Below are 20,931 nucleotides of genomic sequence, written 5' to 3'. Positions count from 1 at the left end.
CACCACATGCACCACCACAATCCACTATTTTATTATTATAAACTGAGTATGTTAAGTTTATTTATGCTTACTTCCAAAAATAGGGCAGTGGAAGGATGAAATGGAATCAGAAATGTATTTTTGGAAAAAGTGCTCTGAAAAATTTTGTGTTACTAGCTTTTTGTTTGTTTGTTTTGGGGTTTTTTTTTTTTTTAAGGGACTTAAAGTACTATGATATCAAAGAACACCCAAAATCAGCTTGACTAGAAAAAAAACCAGTGCCTGCTCCAACCCAAGTTACCTTAGAAAACAACACACTGCTTTAAACCAAGCCTAATATTTTATCTCAAAATTTTACACCTCTCTGAATCATGAAAGATGGCAGTCTCACAGCAGGTGGTGGGAAGGTCAGTTCCAACTATCACTTGGCTATGAAAGTGCAAAGCGAAGTATGGGTACAGGGATGGCATTAAATATACTTTAACGTTAAGATTAAGTTGTTGCTTTGTGTTTTTTTTTGTTTTGTTTTGGTTTTTTTTTTTTGGTTGAGACAGGGTTTTTCTGTGTAGTTTTGGTTCCTGTCCTGGATCTCGCTCTGTAGGCAGGCTGGCCTCAACTCACAGAGATCCGCCTGCCTCTGCCTCCCGAGTGCTGGGATTAAAGGCGTGCGCCGCCACCACCCGGCAAGATTAAGTTTGTTTTTTTTTTTTTGGTTTTTCGAGACAGGGTTTCTCTGTGTAGCTTTGCGCCTTTCCTGGAACTCACTTGGTAGTCCAGGCTGGCCTCGAACTCACAGAGATCCGCCTGGCTCTGCCTCCCGAGTGCTGGGATTAAAGGCGTGCGCCACCACCGCCCGGCTAAGTTTTTTTAAAATACTGTTTCCTCTAGACATTTCTAACATCAAATTTTAGAAGGCTTATTAGAAGACATCGAGGAATAGTTCTTATATGATGGGAAAAAAACCAGCCCAAGGAGCCTGACTTAGGTACGTTGAAAAGGAGAGGAGAGAAAGACAAGAGCAGGGCCAGAGCAGAAACTGAGTGGCTGAGATATCCCCCCCCACACACACACCAGACAGGCTCTCACTACCTGAAATTCACTATGTAGACCAGGTTGGCCTTGAACTTACAGAGATCCAACTACCTCTACCTCTTAAGTGCTGGTATTAAAGGTGTGCCGTCATGCCAGGCTGTGACTGATAATCTTAATGCTATTATTGGGTACAGACGGAAAAGGAGTCTCATCCACCCTAAGCTACACATGGCCAGGCTGTCTCTGAGTGCTTTTCACTTCTCACAGTGTCCCCAGGACTCTAACATGGACATAGGTTTAGGGACTGTATGAAAGTACACTGATGTCACATGGATTAATCCGAACAACTTCAGCAATTATGACAAGGTCCACAATTATTTTTGTTATCTCTTTTATAAATCTAATAAAAGAAATTTTTTCTTCATTTTATGAATGAAAACAACACAAACTCCCATTATTAACAGCTTAATAATAGTAAAACCCAGTTATACCAGAGGACATGAACCCCTCATTTAAAAAACAAGGAGACAGGGCCCAAGGAAAGTAAGAAACGTTCCCCTTGGTGACACAGTGAGAAAGGGACACAGGAGGGAGAGCCAAGATCTATCCTCATGAGGTCACTTCAGTCCTGGGATGGGGTGGCTGTTACTTTCGCCAAGCCATCTCCGGCCTTGAAGCCTTTGCTCCATTTTTCCCAACACCCACCCTAGGAGATGCTCAGGCAAGCCTTCAGAGTAACTCTACCAGACTTACTTTGCCTTCTAGTGGTCCCCAGGGATAACACTGCTATATCCTGCACGTGCTGTTGTTTGAAACTTTCTCCTGGCAAGCAAGTCCACAATGAGGAAGTTGGGTATAGAGTTAGAATAACCACGGACTGGAAAGCTGAGTGGAAGGCCATCCCTCGACCCATCCTGCTAGAGCTAGCCAAACAGAGTAACATACATGTGTTTAACTGTAAGAACACAAAAAAATCTTTCTCAAGTCTTCTGTGAACTAGCGACACAAAGCCTGCTGTCACATCTTCCAAGCGTTCTTGACAATTACGCCACAGGGGACTCAGCTGAGCTGGGAATCTTGTGATTCCTGCTTGTGATGGAACCATATGCTATCTTTGCCCCTAAGAACAGCGAGCAATTGACATCAAACCTTGGCACCAACACTCGGAACTTCCCATGCCAACCATTCCAGGAAGCTTGACCATTACGCAGCACACACAGGGTGAACAACTTAACTCCAGTGCCTTGAAGGCCCCTGATGGGCTCTGGTGTTGACACACCAACAGTTCTCCCCAGGATCTGGCAGTCCGGCCTCAGAAGCACAATAGCTAGCCCCAGAGATGCCAGGAGCCACATGATTGCCTTTTCAAACACAAGAACATGAATTTCTAAAAGCTTTCCTCCAGGGTTGATTTTGCTGTTGCTGTTTAGACTTTATTCGGAAAGCCAACTGGAGAGATCGCTGGACCGAACCATTTAAAGCTCTACGTAACTGACAAATGACAGTGCTTAGTCAAAAGCAGCATTCACAGAACCACAAACTGTGAGTCATTAAATCTCCAGTTAGGGCTTCATAGGTCTTGAAACCTAAAATTATTTTTGTGATAATAACGGCTCACTTTAATACAATCTTATTCCATCATCCAACATAATTCCTTTTGGGCCTTTACTCCGTGTACTTAGCAAGAACAAGGATACAAGATGGAAGTACATATACACCTCACAGAAAACAGCCCCCAAAAGGGAGAGAGTCTGGGGAGGCAAAGAAAAGGCAAACAAGGGGGACAAGAAAGTCAAGTCTAGGGGGCTCATGTGAAAAGTCACAGATTATGTACGTTTTAGTTAAAGACTGTCAGATATTAAGGGATGGAAAACAAAGGCCATAAGAGAGTGGAGAGTAGCTGCAGAAGACACTCCTAAGAAAGAGAATTCTGAGAACTGATTCAAACACGGGAAAGAAACCATCTAAGGGAGACAGCCTGGAGGGATCCATGGGCTAATGGGACCCACGGGCTAGAGAAGGCTCACCATTCCCATCTTCATCCGGCCTTCTGGCTCGCGATCTGGGAAGGGGATGGCTGCTTCAGCTCTTAACTATGCTGCAGGCCAAAGACTTTTGCACATGCTGGGCGGAGACCTCCTGGGCAGCTCACACAAGGAGAACAAAGGTGACTGTGGCCGGCTGCCCGGCCCCTCCCATGGGCAGGACTAGCCAAAGTTGGGGGCAGGAGGCACAAGCTGGCCAAGCATCTTCACAACAGAACAACTTACTCAAACTCAAGCAAAATAAGGCTATTCTTAGAAATCCTGCACAGCTAGGAAAAGCTATTTTCACTCAACTATATCCGTGCCTGAGAAAAATCGCCCTCTGCAAGCCTTGCCTTAGGGCAAGCTGGAGCAGGAATGAGGAAAAACACAGACAGACCCCTGTGACAGACACCACAACCCAGAGATGCTTAGAAGATGTGGCACCATGAGCCACAGAGCATGGCGGTCTCAACCTCCAACCGGAAGTGGTGCTAGTGGAAATCATGAACCTGGACGAAAGTTGCTGTCTGACTTTACACACACACACACACACACACACACACACACACACACACACACACACACACCCACACACACACACCCACACACACACACCCCGCCCCGTGTGGTTCAATGGCTCCTCCAGGTCAGGGATCATGAAGTAACCTATCAGCTACTTGGCTTCGCTGTTGATTCTGGGACACTGTGTAAAAATATCTTGTTTTCTTGACATCGAATGTGCCAAGTCAGCTGTCCTTACAAGGCCAGAGTTTTGACTCTCTGTTCCTCACTCCAGTCCTATATTCAAACTTTCAAATTGTATCATGGCAAGTATCCTGGTCCTTTGGGGGTGGGGGAGGAAGGTATCTTGACATTTCAGGGGGCTTGTCATGGTGGCTTGGGGAGCTTTGCTAACCACATGTTCCCAGACAGATCCTAAGAGACACTGGCTCAGCAGCACAAGACAGGACTGACTCAAGAGACGCTGCCATGAGTTATCAGAGGAAGGGGGCAGCCAGGTGCACAGGGTCGGTCTATCAGGAGGGGGAAGGGTCAACGAAGTAAAACCCGTGTTCAGAGTCCCACAGACCTTGGCTTGAATCCTGACTCTACCACTTCCTGCGTGAGTTTGCACATACTACCTAACCTCCCCAAGCTTCCTCAGGCTCGTCTGGTGGGCTGCTAGAAGGATGGATATTAGGTTAACAGTGGTGGTGTGCTCAGCACAGAGCTCACACTGTACACCGCAGCTTCTAAAACTGTGGCTGGGGACCACTTAACTGAGTGTGTGTGGCGGGGGGGGGGGGGTGATGAAAAATTTGGAATCAGTAAAAAGTTTTAAAACATGGAATAACTGAAAACTAATTCAAAATCAAAGGTAACAAGTCCAAGGCATTTCTGGCGCCCACCCATGCACCAGGCAGCTCCACTGCATCCTTGATTCTGACATACAACATGTATACTGTGCACTGTACACGGCATCACACCATACAACCCTCAGGTTGCCCGAAACATTCTAGTTCAGACTGAACTGAAGTCTTTTGACTGTTCAGAGAAAGGCTTCTGTTCTTATAGACTCACAATGGTTTAACCACACTTTAAATATTTTCATGTCATCGTGCTTCAAGTGTCAAATTCATCTCTTTTGAGATCATATTGTATTAGAATATTTGATTTTAAAACTTAAGTTGGTGACTTGGGTTTCATTTTAAAATGTGTTAAATGGCTTGAGCTGTTTTTTTTTTTTTTAATTTACTTATTTTTTACGTGCATTGGTGTTTTGCCGTGGGTGTCGGGTACCCTGGAACTGGAGTCACAGACAGCTGTGAGTTGCCATGTGGGTGCTGGGATTTGAACCAAGGTTCTCTGGAAGAGCAGTCAGTGCTCTTAACCACTGAGCTCTCTCTCCAGCCCCCTAAATGGCTTGAGTTTATGACACAATTTCCTCCAATTTCCAAAATCATTCCAAACATACTTCTGCTATTCTGGACTACTTATTTATGTGAAGTTACATTTTCAGCACTGATTACTCTAAAATCAAGATGCTGATCAACTGGAAAACAGTGAGGATGGCTTATGTTCTTTAGTATTAAATATGCAGCTAAGATTAAACTTTTTGTGACAAAAAAAAAACTGGTGCTGGGCATGGTGGTGCACTCCTTTAACCCCAGCACTTGAGAGGTAGAGGCACGCAGAGCTTTATGAGTTTGGGGCCAACCTGATCTACATAATGAGTTCCAGACCAGCCAGGGCTACAAAGCGAAACTCTGTCTCTAAATAAATAAATAATAAATAAAAGCACCATTCTCATTAGTATCTCTAAAAATAAATGGTAAAACTATATCTACACTGAAGAATTATTTTAGAATAAATTTCTTTGTGATTTATTATCAGTAAATGTTTGTTATGTATATACCTGAAGTAGTGTATATATTTCTCAGGTAAAGAGGGATACAATGGAAATGTTTAAGCAGCTCTAGAAGTTCAGTAAGAGCATGGCAGTCACCACACTGAGATCTCTTAAAGAGAATTTGGGAGAGGGGAAAGGCTGCCTTTCAGAGGGAAGTAGAGGGGTGTGGGGTAGCATGGAGCTGCCTTGAGGATTATAAAATGCCCAACTGTTCCTTGCTGTAACTTACAGAGGTTTACTTTCTTTAAACATTGAAACCTCATTAAGACATGGCCGTCCTGTTGATCTTCCAGCATCTGCCCAAAAGTTTACTTGCTCACTCAGGGAGAAGGAAGGTTTCTAAGCCGATGTAAACACATGCTCACAGGCCATGTCAATAGTAAAGGTTTAAAAAAGGATTTTTCCATAACCTGGCAACAAGCCAAAGAAATAGTAAAGAAATGTCCTACTTGTTCCTTCTACAATCCAACGCCATTACCAGCAGGATGTAACCCAAAGGGTACTCAGAGGAATAAAATCCGGCAGATGGACGTGTTTCACTTTGCAGAATTTGGAAAATTGAAATATGTACACCATACCATTGATACTTATTCAGGATTTCAATGGGCAACTGCTTTGAGTTCTGAAAAAGCTGATTCTGTAATCACTCATTTGCTAGAAGTTATGGCCATCATGGGTATACCTGCACAAATGAAAACTGACAATGCTCCATCATATGTCTCTGTTAAAATGAAACAGTTTTTTGCTTATTACAATATAAAGCATATTACAGGCATACCACATAATCCTACAGGTCAAGCAGTTATAGAAAAATCAAACAGAACTCTAAAGGATATGCTAAATAAACAGAAAGGGGTAACAAAAACCCCAAGAAATAGACTGCATAATGCTCTATTAACTTTGAATTTTCTTAATGCCAATGAGAAAGGAACAACAGCTGCACAGAGACATTGGATAATAGAAAAAACTACAGAATTAAATCAACCTATATACTTTAAGGATGTGCTGACCTCAGAATGGAAACCAGGGTATGTGTTACGTTGAGGACGAGGTTTTGCTTTTATTTCTACAGGAGAAGATAAGCTGTGGGTACCATCAAAATTGATAAAGGTTCGATTTGAACAAGAGAGACCTCTTAATTAGAGGAGGTGATAGTTCATCAACTATCATAAACATCCAATTTAAACTAACTTACACCAGTAACACATGCCTTTTCATTTAATCAGATAACTTGTCAAAAAGGAACATCCCCAAAAAACCTTGGGGAAAGGTTTTTGTTTTTGTCTTTTAGGAGAATGAAGGTTAAGGAATCTGAAGAACACAGGACAAATGAGACATCTGAAGAAAAGAGACAAATCATCTATCCTAGGAAACAGAGTGAAATGGCATATGGGTATATCATCTAAAAAATTTTATAAGTCTTCCTATAAAAATGGTGTATGGGTATATCATCTAAAAAATTTTATAAGTCTTCCTTCTTCTGCTCTTCTCTAAAGAAATTTAACACTATTGGTCTTCTTGTAGTCCCAGTTCAATTAAAATTTAAAGCTGACTTTGGAGTTGGAGAATGGCTCTCTCCTTCTTTAAACTCAAGCATGTTGTTAAAAGGAAAATGCAAACTCCCTGTATCACGCCAGAAGAAAAGAGCCATCTTCTGCTATGGGACAGGAGAAAAGTCAAATTAATTAAGGCACTATTCTATTACTAATCTCAACTCTTTGATTCTATTCTGATTCTTTAAACTTTTCTTAAAGTATGAATTTTCTATCAAAATTTACAAGATTAATATATATAGTTATATATACATTTTAAACTCTGTTAAGATATGAATGGTCATATAGAGTACTAACTAATTCTAGAAAAAAAGGCTTCATTAGCTGCATATATATGTCTTTGTGTTCGAGTCTCTTATCAGTTTTCTGCAGGAAATCACGGCCAGGCCTAACATCAACTGAAGTCTCCAGAAAGAAGATGGGGCCCCACAACAACAACAATTCCACGTGGACAACAATAATATCATTAAGCTGACAAACATCATCTACAGATCAGCTTTGGACTACAAAGTGCATAGAGCAATTTTGAGATGGCTAGCTGAGATGATCCAGTCTCAAAGACTACTTGAATAAGGACTTGAGATAAACCCTGAACTTTGGCATTATACACAGACTGGATAATGAAGGATATAGTTACCTTTCCTAGAATTTGACAATTAACCTAAAATTTTTCTTTTCAGGATAAAGGTAACTTTGTCCATACCCAGCAGGAAGCAATTTTAAGAATACGATGCCCACATTCCCAAAGAGGTGGTGTGGGGCAGGTGGTTTTTTGGTCTTTTTAATGGGTTTTGGGTCTGGGATAATTTTCATTGTTTAGGGGGGTTGGTTACAAGTTGTTGTCAAGGGTTAGGAAAAAGGCTAAGCAAAGGAGATTAGATTTAAGGTTCTTGTTTTAAAAAAAAAGAAAAGAAAAAGACAATTACTAGTTTTAAATACTTTACATTGGATTGGATTGTTTTATATTGTATACAAATTATATATATTGAAATTGATATTGTTAGAAAATGCTATATGTATATTTCTAATTGTACTTATACCGTTCATTTAACAATGCAATTTTCTGATCCTTGAATGTTATTATTACCAACTATTAGGATATAAAGAAATGAAAGTTAGTAGTTAGACATTACAATAGAACTTGTAGTCATATTAGATATGTTTTAAAAATTGAGCAGATATATTTCAGATAGACAGGTCATCTTCAAACCCTTCAGAGATCTACAGAATATGGCATTTAAAATGTTTTAATAACTTAGAAAATTTTTCTTTTTTGTTATGACTATGAGACATGTCGGCTCCTGGCAGCACCAATCTACTTCAGAGAAAATATGGGCATTGAAGAAACTGCATATGGAGTTAACTTTCATTGTGGCAAAAGTTAGCCACTGGACAACAAAGTATCCTCGAATCAACTGTTGACAAACAGGACAGACAGGACAAAGGACTACAGATTCTTGCCAAAACAAGTGTGGTTATGGCTTTATCAAAAGGCATCTTCTGAGGCCAGGACAATATGGCACCATCCCTGAAGTGGCCTTCGCAATCCGGGAAAAAGGTACAGTGCCCTTTTCTTCAAAGGCAGCTGAACAGGCAGTGGGCCGATGGCCTCTGATGTGCAATGGAACAGCAGCTGAAACAGTTATTCTTGAAGAGTAACTAAGCTCATGCCTCTCAATAGTAGACTGGCATTTAATAGAGGGATGTGGAGAAGAACGGGATGCCGAGATGAAGCCATATATACACAGCCAAGAAGAATGGACAGCTGAATTCAAAAACCATCAACAATTTCCAGAATTTAAAATCCTGAATCATGACATGACACTAGTGGAATTCAGGTGTTTCTGGTACATGGACTGCTCTCACTCAATGTGAGGTTGAACTGTTGACCTTGTGTACATCCTACTTCACAAATGAGTCTGTCAGATACGCTAAGCCTATAGGCTGAAGATGATGCCCCAGCACTGTGGAGAAACCTCAGGTGACTGTCCAGGCAGCTGGCTGTTTCTGTCAACTCACAAATTTTTTGGAAGTTGCTTGCATGCACTTCCTGTTTTTATTTTCGTTAGCTAATATTATTTCCTTCTTGGGTCTCTGAAGGAGTTGAAGATTAGTTAGTTATAGTTGAAGGTTAGTTAGTTATAGTTGAAGATTAATTAGGATAGAAAGTGAATTAGATACATTTTGAACTTACCAAAATAGGATAGATAATGAAATTATTTTCTCTGAATGTTTCAAATACAAATGGACTAGACATTGTTTAGACATTTATTACTTGTATATATTGTATATAGTTAATGTACTTTTGTATATAGTTTTTCTTATGTTAGTTATAACCTTTTTACTTTTTTCTTTTTATTAAAATAGAAAAGGGGAAATATGGTGATATTTTATTTGTACTGAAATGTGATTTTATTTGTATGTCAATAAATAAAGTTGCCTGGGGGTCAGAGCTAATAGCAAGCCATAGCAGAGCTGGGCGTTCGTGGCGCACGCCTTTAATCCCAGCACTTGGTAGGCAGAGCTAGGTAGATCTCTCTGTGTTCAAGGATACAGCCAGCATTGGAGACACATGCTCCAATGTGTGTCTGGAGGTCACAGACAGGCAGTGACGAGGCAGTCACATGGTTGGGTTTACAACCAATGAGAAGGCAGAACAGAAAGTCTATATAAAGACAAACAGACAGAAAGTAGGTCTCTTTCGGAGAGGTCTCTTGGTTGAAGAGGCTATCAGCAGCAGGCGGGTAAGGCTCTTAGCTCTGATCTCTTGGCTTTCTTCTTTGCATTGGTTCTGTGTTTCTTATTTAATAAGACGGTCGGTTACATCTACACCCCACTGTTCAGGACAATCAGCTTTGACATACTTACAAGTGTCTTCTTTAAAAAAAAAAAAAACAAACAAACTGCAATTTAGGTAGACATACCAGCCCTCAGGTAGGCTTTCATAGGCTTCTTGCAGATAATCCTACTTCCAAATTCTGAATTACAAGACACAACAACAGTAGCATCAACAAGGCTACCCTCCATGAGACCCACAGCTCCAATTTCTAGGTTCTCTCTCAGCTGACTTCTCCCTCCCTTCCTCCCTCTGTCTTTCCCTCCCTGCCTTTATGTAGCCCTGGATAGTCTGGAACTTACTCTGTAGCCCAATTCAGCATTAAATTCATAGTAATCCTCCTGCCTCAGCCTCCTGAGCACTGAGATCACAAGTGTGCACCTCTCCTGTCTCTGCTTCTCAGTGTATATTAACACGTTTGGCAGAACCTGCACTTGGTGCTGCTAGTCTGTTTTCAATGTGCAGACAGAACCTAGAGCCATCTGTGAGATCTGGCACCATGGACAGAGCTAAGGTGGGCTGTTGGCACTCACAGACATGTTGCTGGTGGTGACCAGACACAATTAAAACCACAGATGCAGAAAACCTCTTGAACATCAAAAAAAAAAAAAAAAAAAAAAAATTAAGCCCAGCAATTTTAAAAAATGCTCTAGCTCACGTGTTTTTCACATTTGTAAAAAGTCTTTATCTAACTGAATACATCAGCAATATTCTAGACATGTCATCTAGGCAGGGTGGGGGCGTGAGGTAGGATCTACCCTATTTTTAAAAGATCTCTAGGGAAGACACATCTTCGAAACTTGTGTTAAAGTATAATTATCTTCATTATTATGGATTTTTTATGTTCAACTTAATTTTTTTTAATCTCTTAATTCTTTAAGGCCATTTCTTCCTTTTTCAGGCTTTGAAAATATTGTATGTATACAGACATACATATACATATCCACTTCTAAATATGTGTGACAAGCTATCTTGCTTCTCTTACTGTTTATATCTCCAGGCAAAACAGCCCTACTTCCTCGTGTGCCAGGCTTCATGTGTAACAGAAAGCAGACCCTACTGTCAGCCAGAATTGCAAGGTGTAGTGACCAATGATATAAGAGCTTGATATCAGGGAATGAAATCCTGCCTTGAGATCACAGCCAAGCAGACGAAGAAAGCCAAAGAAGGGCCCTGCCTATGACAGGCTTTAGGCCATCTTCCAATCCATGGGAGGAGCAGGATTTCTCCAAGATGCTTTCCCTCACTCACTTTTACAACCTTCTTTAATGTACTCCCCCATACCACACCCCCCAACATAAAAAGAATAACTCTAGGATGCAGGCATAGCTGTTCTCCATAACAGGTCATAGTCCCATCCAGGTCTTCTGTGAAATGTTTCCCAGATTGGTCCAAATCTTCTTTTCAAGGGTTATCATATCTCACCCAAAGTGACCCTTAAACCTCCAAAGTGACCCTTAAACCTCCATACCTCTTCAGGAATTCCCAAGCAAAGAGAGACACCCTGAGGACCAATGGCCAAAGGGGCCCAAAGAGCATTCAGTGCAGTGTGGGAAATTAGTAAGCTTCTATTGTTGATACCTGACAGGTCTCCCTTCTCAGCTTCATGAAGTCACTGCCCAGTCATCAGAATACACTAAGTGACATCCCAGATACCAGGCCTTGGGTAATTGGTATAAGCAGCTTTTCTCAGAGTCCCACACATCCAGAGCATTGTAAGTAAGCTATGAAAGCTAGCCCTTAAACTTTGTAAACCCTACAGGGGCAGGGATTAAAATGCCACATGGAGAGACAGCCAGCATAGACTGAGATTACGTCATAAAACAAAAGGTTAGAGGAAAGCAAATGAACAGGAAGCTTTCCTTAGCTTACTCGCAAAACCCCAAGGTGAGAAGTAACAGCACCATTTCAGAGTGAGGCACACGATTTCCCTGTAATTACCTTCAGACTTAGGACTAGGAGTAGATGCAGGAAACTGGTAGGTAGGAGTATAAGGATTGTCCTCTGCAGCAGAGAAAAGCAGTGGGTTTGAAGCTATCCACCATGAAGTGGAGGAAACGATCAACCCCCAGTCGACACTTTCCAATGATTATCTACTTTAGTGTTATTAAAGCACACAGGCATCACACTTAGATTAATGAATTAGAAAAGACTTAGTTATTTTAATAGAGCACACCATGCAAATGAGTGAAATAAAATGCTCACGGGCTGAAAATGACTATTAAAAACAAAATCTAAAAGCCAAATTGTACACCTATAATGGAACTCTAAGGACTAATTTGAAGCTATGACAACAGATGCACTGTCTAAACTTATGGTACCTTCAGAATTCTGCAGGATTTCAGGAGGTTCAGGGAATTTGTACGTAGGGAAATAAGGGTTTTCTTCAGGAGTGTCTGGGCAGTGGGAGCAGGTTTCAGAGAGAGAACAGAGGAAGATACAAACGGAGAGAGTGAACAAGTAGGAATCCACACACAATTTACACTCCTTGAATTCTGGGGCACAAAAGCTTCACTCATGATATGAAAGAAATTTAAAATCCAGTCTTTTCGCCTGAATTAAAACACCTCAAAAAGAATTATGTAAGAACTGGCTCCAATGGACAAAATGCACTTAACACAAAGTTTCAAACTTCACATTTTTTTAGGTCAGAGATATGAAATATGACAAACGCAAACACCATCCTAAACTGATTTTTTTTTCAAATCAAAGGCTGTTTTGTGCATATTAGAATCAAGGCAAACAAATGAGTCTTGTTTTTCAGGTGCCTCTGCCTCCACCAGGGCAGGCAGTTTTGTAATTTAGTTGAGTTAATAACTAGAGCACAAGAAGACCATTGGTGCCTTGGAGCAGAGTCACACATTCTGTGCACATGCATGCATTTAGCCTTCCAAAACAAGGTCTGAAGGTGGGGGAGTCACAGATGGCTGGAAGAAATGGGCAGTGACTTTACCATGGAGACCCAGTCTTTAGCACCACCACGATGGAGTTTATCCACTTGGCCTTAGCTATTTACTCCTGACTCAGAGAGGCTAAACACTCAATATTTAGGAATAGTGTAGATCGTTCTGGAGCCAGCAGAAGCTAATTCACAGTGATGTTTAACATATACAGCTCGACAGAGAGATTGGAAATTTGTGACTTAGCTGGGAACACTGACCAGAACACTAATTCTTTAGCGTATTTCACGGCAGGCAGCCAGACTGGATTTGGGCACCAAGAAAGACAGGATGTTCTGCTCTCAGGAAGAGTGGCCCTCTTCCCACAGTGCAGTGACATCCCTGCCTGTCGGCTGACTGGCAGCACAGGCAGCAATGGGGGCTGAGCTGGTAGGGTTGTGATCTGCCAAAGCACTAGCCTAGGGTTCTGCCATCATGCTAGCTCACCCACTGAAAGCCCGGGGGGCTCTTGATCTGGAAGCACCTCTTTCAAATCGAGCAGCTCTAGTGTGTCAGCTCGCAACTGATTCTCTACCTGCCAAGCTCTGGTTCCCAGCAGGGGAAGCTCACTTCGCACACTAGCAAAGCCTCAGAAATGCACAATGCATGGCACTTCACAGGGCCAAGTGTGTTCCCATTTGAACGTCCACAACATCCTTTCAGAGGACTGGAAGCGGGACAGACACAGCAAGATACAAGATCCACCTAAGAGCACCTAAGTGCCCGGAGGCTGGCTCCAGGGAAGAACAGTTTTCTTAACTCCCAGTTCAGGGCTTTGCTCAAGTCCATCTTCTCACAAAGCAGTCATGGGCTGACACAAGGTATACCTAAAGCTGGAAGCAGGTGGGAGATGGAGCTGTCGGTTCCCCAGGCAGATAGGTGTGGGAGCATGGGCGGGGTGCTAGGCTCAGCCTCCTGCACTGCACGACAGCCGGGAGGGAGGACTTGCAAGCTGACCTCAAGTTCCAAAGCTGAGGCAGGCACAGGTACAGCCCTCTCCCTGTGCTCTGAGTGCACCTGGCTGGAATCAGGCAGGCCAGTACCTACTGTAATCCAATAGCAGGAGTCCAGCTCCCAGAGTCAAAATGAACTGAGAACAGGCCCACCACCAAGAGCAATACATTCCCACAGCATCACACAGCTTCTACAAATGAAAATTGGTACCTCTGTTCAGCTTGTGGATCTGTTTAAACATGGTTTTGTACCAGTCTTTCGATCTCTCGGTATTCTGGAGAAAAACATAAGCAAAGGGTAAAAACAATGGAAAATCGAGCACATTTCAGAGGATCTATGATCACAAAATCAAAATCAAACGGGGAGGTACTAGAACAGATCCCAGGGCCTTGCACATGATAGGCAAGTGCTCTACCACATGCATCTCTAGCTACAGTATTAAGAACTTTTTTTAAAAGCAAAACTTTTGAGAAAGCAGAGCCATAATAAGTGATTCAGAAATATATCTTTATATTTCATATAAGAAATATGATTTTGAAAAATGAGATTTTGCCTAAGGATGTAATAGACAAAGGCAGATTTGAAATATGCCTGTGCTTTCTTTCTTTTAAAAAGATGTACTTATTTTTAATTTATGTATATGAATGCTTTGCCTGCATTAATTTATGTGTACCAGTGCACACAGTGTCGGTGGAGACCAGCAGAGGGCATCAGACCCAGCCATGTACATGCTGAGTCTTCTATAAGAGCAGAAAGTGCTCTTAACCACCGAACCATCTCCCTAGCCCTGTCTCAATCTTAAAATTTCATTTTTAGAGACAATCTCTCTTCACACATAGACTTCAAGAAACTGGAGTTAAGCCCTCCCAGAATCACAAGGCAATAAATCCTTGCTTACCACAGTCTATCTCTGTCTCTTCTGGATTATTCTGTACAAATACATATAAGTCACACTGCACAAAGCCACGTTTAGAACACATACATTAAAATGGAACCCACATGGCACCCAATTCTAGGGTTTTCATGCTCACCTGGACCTAGGCCTTTTTTCAAAGATGAAAATAAAATAAGGTGGCTAGATAAGATAGTATCACTCCCATTTTACAGATGAGGGAATTAAATTAAAAAAGTCAAAATGCATTGTCCAAGGCAGAGAGGTGTCCAACAGGACAACTAATGCCATAGATGCAGACACTCTGCCACCCACACATTGCGAGATCTTGGGAGGGTGATGCGATCCCACACAGTCAATGCCTTTTTGATGCTGTGTTTGGTTGTGTGTCCTCTGTAGTCAATGGCGTGTCTCCCAGGGTGGCAGCACTGGGAGGTGCTGTGGAATTTTAGGGGTAAGGTCTAGTGAGAGGTCCTTAGACCCCTGGGGATGACTGACTTCTCCACAAAGATTTGGGATGCCACCCAGCCATTCTCGCTGCTCCCCAGCATACTGTATGGCCACTAGCTTTGATACACACTCTTGCCATGATGTGCTATCCTTGCCAGAGGCCCCTAGGGAGCAGGTGGCTCAATTTTGGACTCAAACCTCCATAATCATGAGCCCAAGTAAGTCTCTCCTTACTTCATAAGCAGCCTGTGCCGAGTGTTTTTAACGGCACAGCTAAGCTGACTGATGCAGCAATCTATGAGAATGATAATTGCTTCCACTGCTCAAGATACACAGCCTCACTTTGCTGGGGACACCCCTAACTCTGGAACAGGAACGGCTGATGGGGTTCCACAGCGGTGACAGCCTTGCCTGTGGAGCAGGTGCAGCCCAAGCCCATCAGCTGCTCTGCTGCAGGAAAGTTCCTCCACTTTGCTCCACCCGGGTGTTCCTTTTCTCTGGAGACTTACTAATATCCTACACCTACTTTGGAGAAGTCCGGATTTGCTCATTGGGGTGTGGTCTGTGCTGGTGTCAAAGAGAAAAACCCTCCCCTCCAAGCCCCTGTGACCCTCCTGAGTGTTCACAGACACTCAGGGCCACACTCTTGCCAGCCCTTGTTGAAGCTGGAGCCCAAAGAGGACCCGAAGGTCCACATCCGTACCCGGAGTGGGATGCCCACTTCATCCATAGACACATTGCTGAGGTCCTGTGCACTCTTCACCACCCGCCTGCTGTCATCTTTAGCTCTCCTCTCAGCAGCCCTGCTAGGCGAGGGGAGTTCTGCCGGGGTTGGCACTGAGTCCTGCTCACCCACTCTTCTCTCTGAGGCAGGATCTAGAAGTGAAAAGCAATCACAAGCTTCAACTCCAGAGCAAAAAACCTCTCCCACAATCCAGCTAGGGGAAAGGGACATTTGCTAACTTCCAATTGGAACAAGCCCCGCGTAGGTCAGGGGTCAGTGAAGTCCAGCCCACTGCCGGCCACCTGCTTTTGTAAGTACAATTTCACTGGAACACAGCCATGATGGTTTGTCCACACATTATTTATGAATGCTTTTGTGTTACTGTGGCTAAGCTAAGTAAGCTGTGATCACATGGCCTGCAAAGCATCAAATATTTGTTATCTGGTTCTTTAAGAGAAGCCTGCAGGGGTATGAAATTGTTCTGAAGATATCTGGGAAGGTAAGGGAGCAGGTAAAACCTTAAGGAGATAGTAAAACACTACTGGAAAATTCCTTTCTGGTTTGGGGAGGCACTTAAACCTCCTCACTTAACTTTCCCATGCCTTAGTTTTCTCATTCAAGAAACATGAGAATGACATTTCCATTGGCCAGTTCACAAAGATGCTGTAAGACAAAGTGCTCAGAAAGCCAGACATTGCTGGGTACTCGTGACAGTTTATTTAACCTGGTTCACGCCTGGAACTTACAGAGAGCCAACAAACAAACCAGGTATGGTCTACAGATAACACGGGCACTAGTTACCATTTTTCCAAGCCAGACCATTCAGTTACTGAAGAGATGTTCCCTAAGCACCTGCAGGTGCTATGCCTAGTATTCTGCACGTGGACATGACAGTGAACCTCTCAGATTCTTAGTCTTCAGGCGGCTTAGACTCTAGTGGGCCAGCAACGAGAATGCAGAGCAGTGAGGGCCGACAGAGGAGTCAGCACCCAGCTTAGTTGCAGAATTTAGTTTCAGAGCCAACTCGTCTAAGAGGAGCCAACCAGATGAAAAGAAAGTGGAGGGTGTTCCTGGCAGAAGGAACAGCATCACTGACTGTGTGCCACCTTGACCTACTCTGACTTAATTAGGCGCCTGGCATTTGGCATTGCACTAAACTCTCCAATAAGACAAGAAGACTCTATGGTTTAAAAAAAAAAGTCTTGCAGGCGTCCAGGAGATACTGCAGGACCCGGGTGACATGCCTTGGCAGGATGAAGTTTTACAGCCACTAGCACAAGAATGATGGCAGATCTCTATGGTAGGAGGAAGTGAGAGCAGAGTCCAGGGATGAAGTCACACACGGAAAAATACCAAAGAAGCAGGTAGAGAAGCCAAGAACCCCCAAGCCTATGTGGGAGTCATCGGAGCAAGAGGAAAGGGGCAGAAGCTCTGAGAGAGCACTTTCAGGAGGGGCAGCAGGAGCAGGTACCAGATTGCAGAGAAAGGGACACACGCGTGGAAAAGAAGTAGGGATGAGCTCAACACAGAGGAAGGAGTGTGTCACATGGTAACAGATGGAAGGCAAAAGGGCTTAAGCCAAGCAAGCCTGCAATCTGATCAGTGAAGACTAAAGCATGCCTTTCCCCCAACCCTCCATCCATTAGTAAGTACGCCCCGACTGAGGAGAAGTGCAAAGTGCTGTTTGGGAACAAACATACTCTGGTAGGAAGGTGGGATCTGGGTTTCCGTGCAAAGCTGTGACAAAGTCAGAGGTGCCTGTGTATGAAGAAGTGGCTGAGGGGTTGGGAACAGTGCTTTCTAACACTCAGCCCACCCAACAGAGTCACTCTGCCCTGACTTCAGACAAGCTTCTTAAAGCCTTGCTCCATCTATCAGGGTAGAATGATCTCTAAACAGCCTTGTCAACCTAAAGAGGGCTTCAGAAAACCCGATTCCCATATCATCACCACAAACCTCCACGGGTGCTAGGCCAGACTGTCTTCCTAGGATTTCTGAAATTTCTCAGGAAATTCCCATGCAAGGCCAAAGATCTTTCAGGAAACTCGGAATGCAAGAGGACTCTTGAGTTCCCAGTGTACCCTTGACTTGGGTCTCTGAACACTCTCCCCACACCTGGAAAGGCCTCTTTAAGTGAAATAAAAAAGGGGTCACTGAGCTGATTCCGAACTCCACCTTGCTTGATATGTAACACTATGAGATGCCAAGTAAATCTTATAAAAAATGATTAGGATAAGTGGTTTTAGCCATTTCAACCCAGTCCATGGATTTTTCCAGTCACTTTGATCTAAAAAATCAGCGTGCCCCACCCCCTTCCTTTTTGTTTAAACTTTAGAAGCTTAAGGTCATGGGATTCTGGTACACGGAAGGCTCAGACCCCAAAGAAAAAATGTTACTTGGTATGGTAAAACCCTAACGTGACACTTAACTGTTCCACACAAGTCAAGGCAACCCTCTGAATTCACAGTACACCTTCTGATTCTTTGCATCATATTCTTAGTGTTTCTTTCTGGTTTTACAGTGTGCTTCAAAAAGTCTTGAGTTAGGGGATAGAGAGATGGTTCAGTGGTTAAGAGCACATGCTGGTCTTGCAGAGAACCCAGGTTTGTTTCCTAGCATCCACATGGCAGCTCACAACCACTTTTAACTCCAGTTCCAAGAGATTCATTGACCTCTTTTAGACTCCATGGGCCCTAGGCACACACATGGTACTCATACATTCATGCATGCAAACACTCATACACATAAAATAAAAAAAAATTTGAATCAGTAAACAAATGATAATCACAACCTCAAATGGGGTCTCTTTCGGGAGGAGATGGAACAGATTTTCTGTATATCCAAAGCTTTGTGACAGTCTAAAGCAAAACTTATATTTCTCTGGGGGAAGGACAGTGGCCTCTCTGCACCCTGTGTCAGTCCCCGAAGTCTTTAATTAAGGGGACCACAAACCACACAAGGCCAAACAGCATGCAGGCTCCATCCCCAAATAACTCCCCACAATGATTCTTCTTGACTGTCAAGTTGACCAGAGTAACAAACATCCAAGATATTAGTGAAGTAATCTCTGGATATGCCAATGAAGGCATTTTCAAAGATGATTAAATTGTGAGGACTCTGTCCTGTCAACGGTTTAATCCATCCATGAATTCAAGATTTACCATTGGGAGGTTGTGAGGCTGAAGCCTGGTTGGGGGAAGCATATCACTGGCTAGTGGAATGAAGTGTGCTGGAACCTGGTGGTTCAAGGAAGGGCTGTGAAGGGCACCTTGAGATTAACCACAGCCTGTTCTGGTCCTGTAGCCAAGTCCTGATAAAGTTGAGAGGGTGTGAGAACCTCATGTCCTCCCCACTCAGGCTCTGCCCAAATCACAAGAGCAGCGGTATGCTAAAGTCATGCAGAAACCATGTAGCAGCTGCTCAAAATCTGGTGGCTTTGGTTACTCACTGGATCAGAGGTTCTTAACGCTAGAGCTCAGGAGCCTTTGCTCCATGTGCCCTGTGTACACACTGGCTTTGTCTGGAGACTAAATCAACTGCCTTTGTTTGCTCCTCCCCAGGAGTCCACAAGCAAAGAACAGTAGCGAGCCATCATACTGCACTATTAGCTGCTGATGGGCAGCACAGCTCCCTTCTGCAGCCTCAGAGCCTGACTCTACACCAGGCACAAGAGTAGAACTCAGTCACAGACCAGAGTCAGTGCGAGCACTGCAGACAAGAGGGTTTCATGTCTACTAAGCATTTCGCACAAAGCTTGGAGCATAGCTGCCCATCAGCAGAGTGTCCCATGAGCTTCACAACAATCTGGGAGGCGTGGCCACTTTCTTCCTTCACTGAAGAGAACTGGAGTGTGAAAACCAGGGTTAGAAGCAGCAGGGAATGATTGAATACCTCCATCCCTGGGTTTGCCCAGAATCTCAGCCCTCCCTAGTCCAGCACTGTCTCATCCTGCATACCCTCTTAGGAGTGAGCCCTGACAACTGATTATATTTGTGGTCATTGCACCATCTGGGACCTTGGTGGTTACTCTCTACCTAAGGGTGTGGTCAGCAAGGAAGGAAGCATCAGCTGTTTGGGATCCAAAGTGTCACCCTTGTCCATTAAATCTGACCCTCTTGAAGTGAGTCTCAACAAGCTTTCCAGGAGATACTGAAACCAACTCGAGTTCAAGTGGCAGCTTCATGCACTGTGTGGGTCTGGGGGTGCTCACTTAGACATGTCACTCAGGGTCATCCATCTACTGACAGTCTGTTTTGTTGTTGTTGTTGTTGTTGTTGTTCATCCAAAAAGGGAAGCACTTCCCACATTTTCCAACCCCGATTCATTGCATCAGAGAGAGACAGAGCAACACAGTGCTCTTTGGAGACCTTCCATTGGTCTGTGCACAGACAGTCTGGTCTGGCTACCTGGGTGCATATCACAGTTCCACAAGGCACGTTTTACTACTGTGGTTCATGGGTCTGTCTGCTCCAGGCTATAAAAACCGTTCCTGTTTGCATCATCCCTGTGGCCCATCAATCAACACACAGGGAAATTCAGAAGACTGTGCTGATTGCTCAAAGAGGATCTGAAGTTAGCAGGTAAATAAACAGATGGCTCACCTACCTGAAAGACTACTGAGCCGTTTTTGCTGTTCTGTGATGAAAGAAAAGAACACAATGTAAGTGATATTTATACAGCACCTGGTAAGACACAGAAGTCCCAGCATAACTAATTAGGACCTCATACTCTGGTCCTTGCTGATTTCTGGGCTTGGGTGTTAAAACACACAGCCCAGCTGAGGCAGTGGTCATGATGCAGCTCCTATTATCCCCAAAATGGGAATGAGAGGTCCCCCAGCTCCCCGACCTACAGATCTGCACCAGTACTTGGATCCACCAAAGTGTTCTAGGAGATTCCCTCTTGTCTCAAGGTGATCTCATCACTCATGGCCCTTCCAACCCCTCTGGGTTCACATAGACCTCTTAAAATCCCAGACTCGGTATATTTTGGTAGATATATTAAGAATCAAAATTGACAACTGCTATCTCCTGAGCTTACCAAACAACAGCCCTGTTGTAAGAGCTTTCTCATCTAGCACTTGAAGTCTTAGCAACAGCTTTGGCTGTTAGGTACAGCTATTTTCCTCAATGAAC

The 20,931-nt window shown here is 43.4% G+C and overlaps 1 protein-coding gene across 1 annotated transcript in view; it reads right to left on the bottom strand.

Annotated features, from left to right (window-relative positions):
* Positions 1-20,931, bottom strand: part of Sorbs1 (sorbin and SH3 domain containing 1) — a 258,428-nt gene that overhangs the window by 85,785 nt on the left and 151,712 nt on the right. The window contains exons 10-11 of the mRNA XM_052761714.1: positions 15,776-15,948; positions 13,941-14,004 (exon numbers count right to left, since the gene is read on the bottom strand). Of these exons, the coding sequence (XP_052617674.1) occupies positions 13,941-14,004; positions 15,776-15,948 (237 nt within the window). The remainder of the gene's footprint in view (positions 1-13,940; positions 14,005-15,775; positions 15,949-20,931) is intronic.

This window comes from Peromyscus californicus, unplaced genomic scaffold (assembly GCF_007827085.1).
Source record: "Peromyscus californicus insignis strain IS unplaced genomic scaffold, ASM782708v3 Scaffold_4__1_contigs__length_199733344, whole genome shotgun sequence".
NCBI lineage: Eukaryota > Metazoa > Chordata > Mammalia > Rodentia > Cricetidae > Peromyscus > Peromyscus californicus.
Note: the sequence above shows the minus strand (reverse complement) of the source record. Positions and strands in the feature narration are given on the sequence as shown.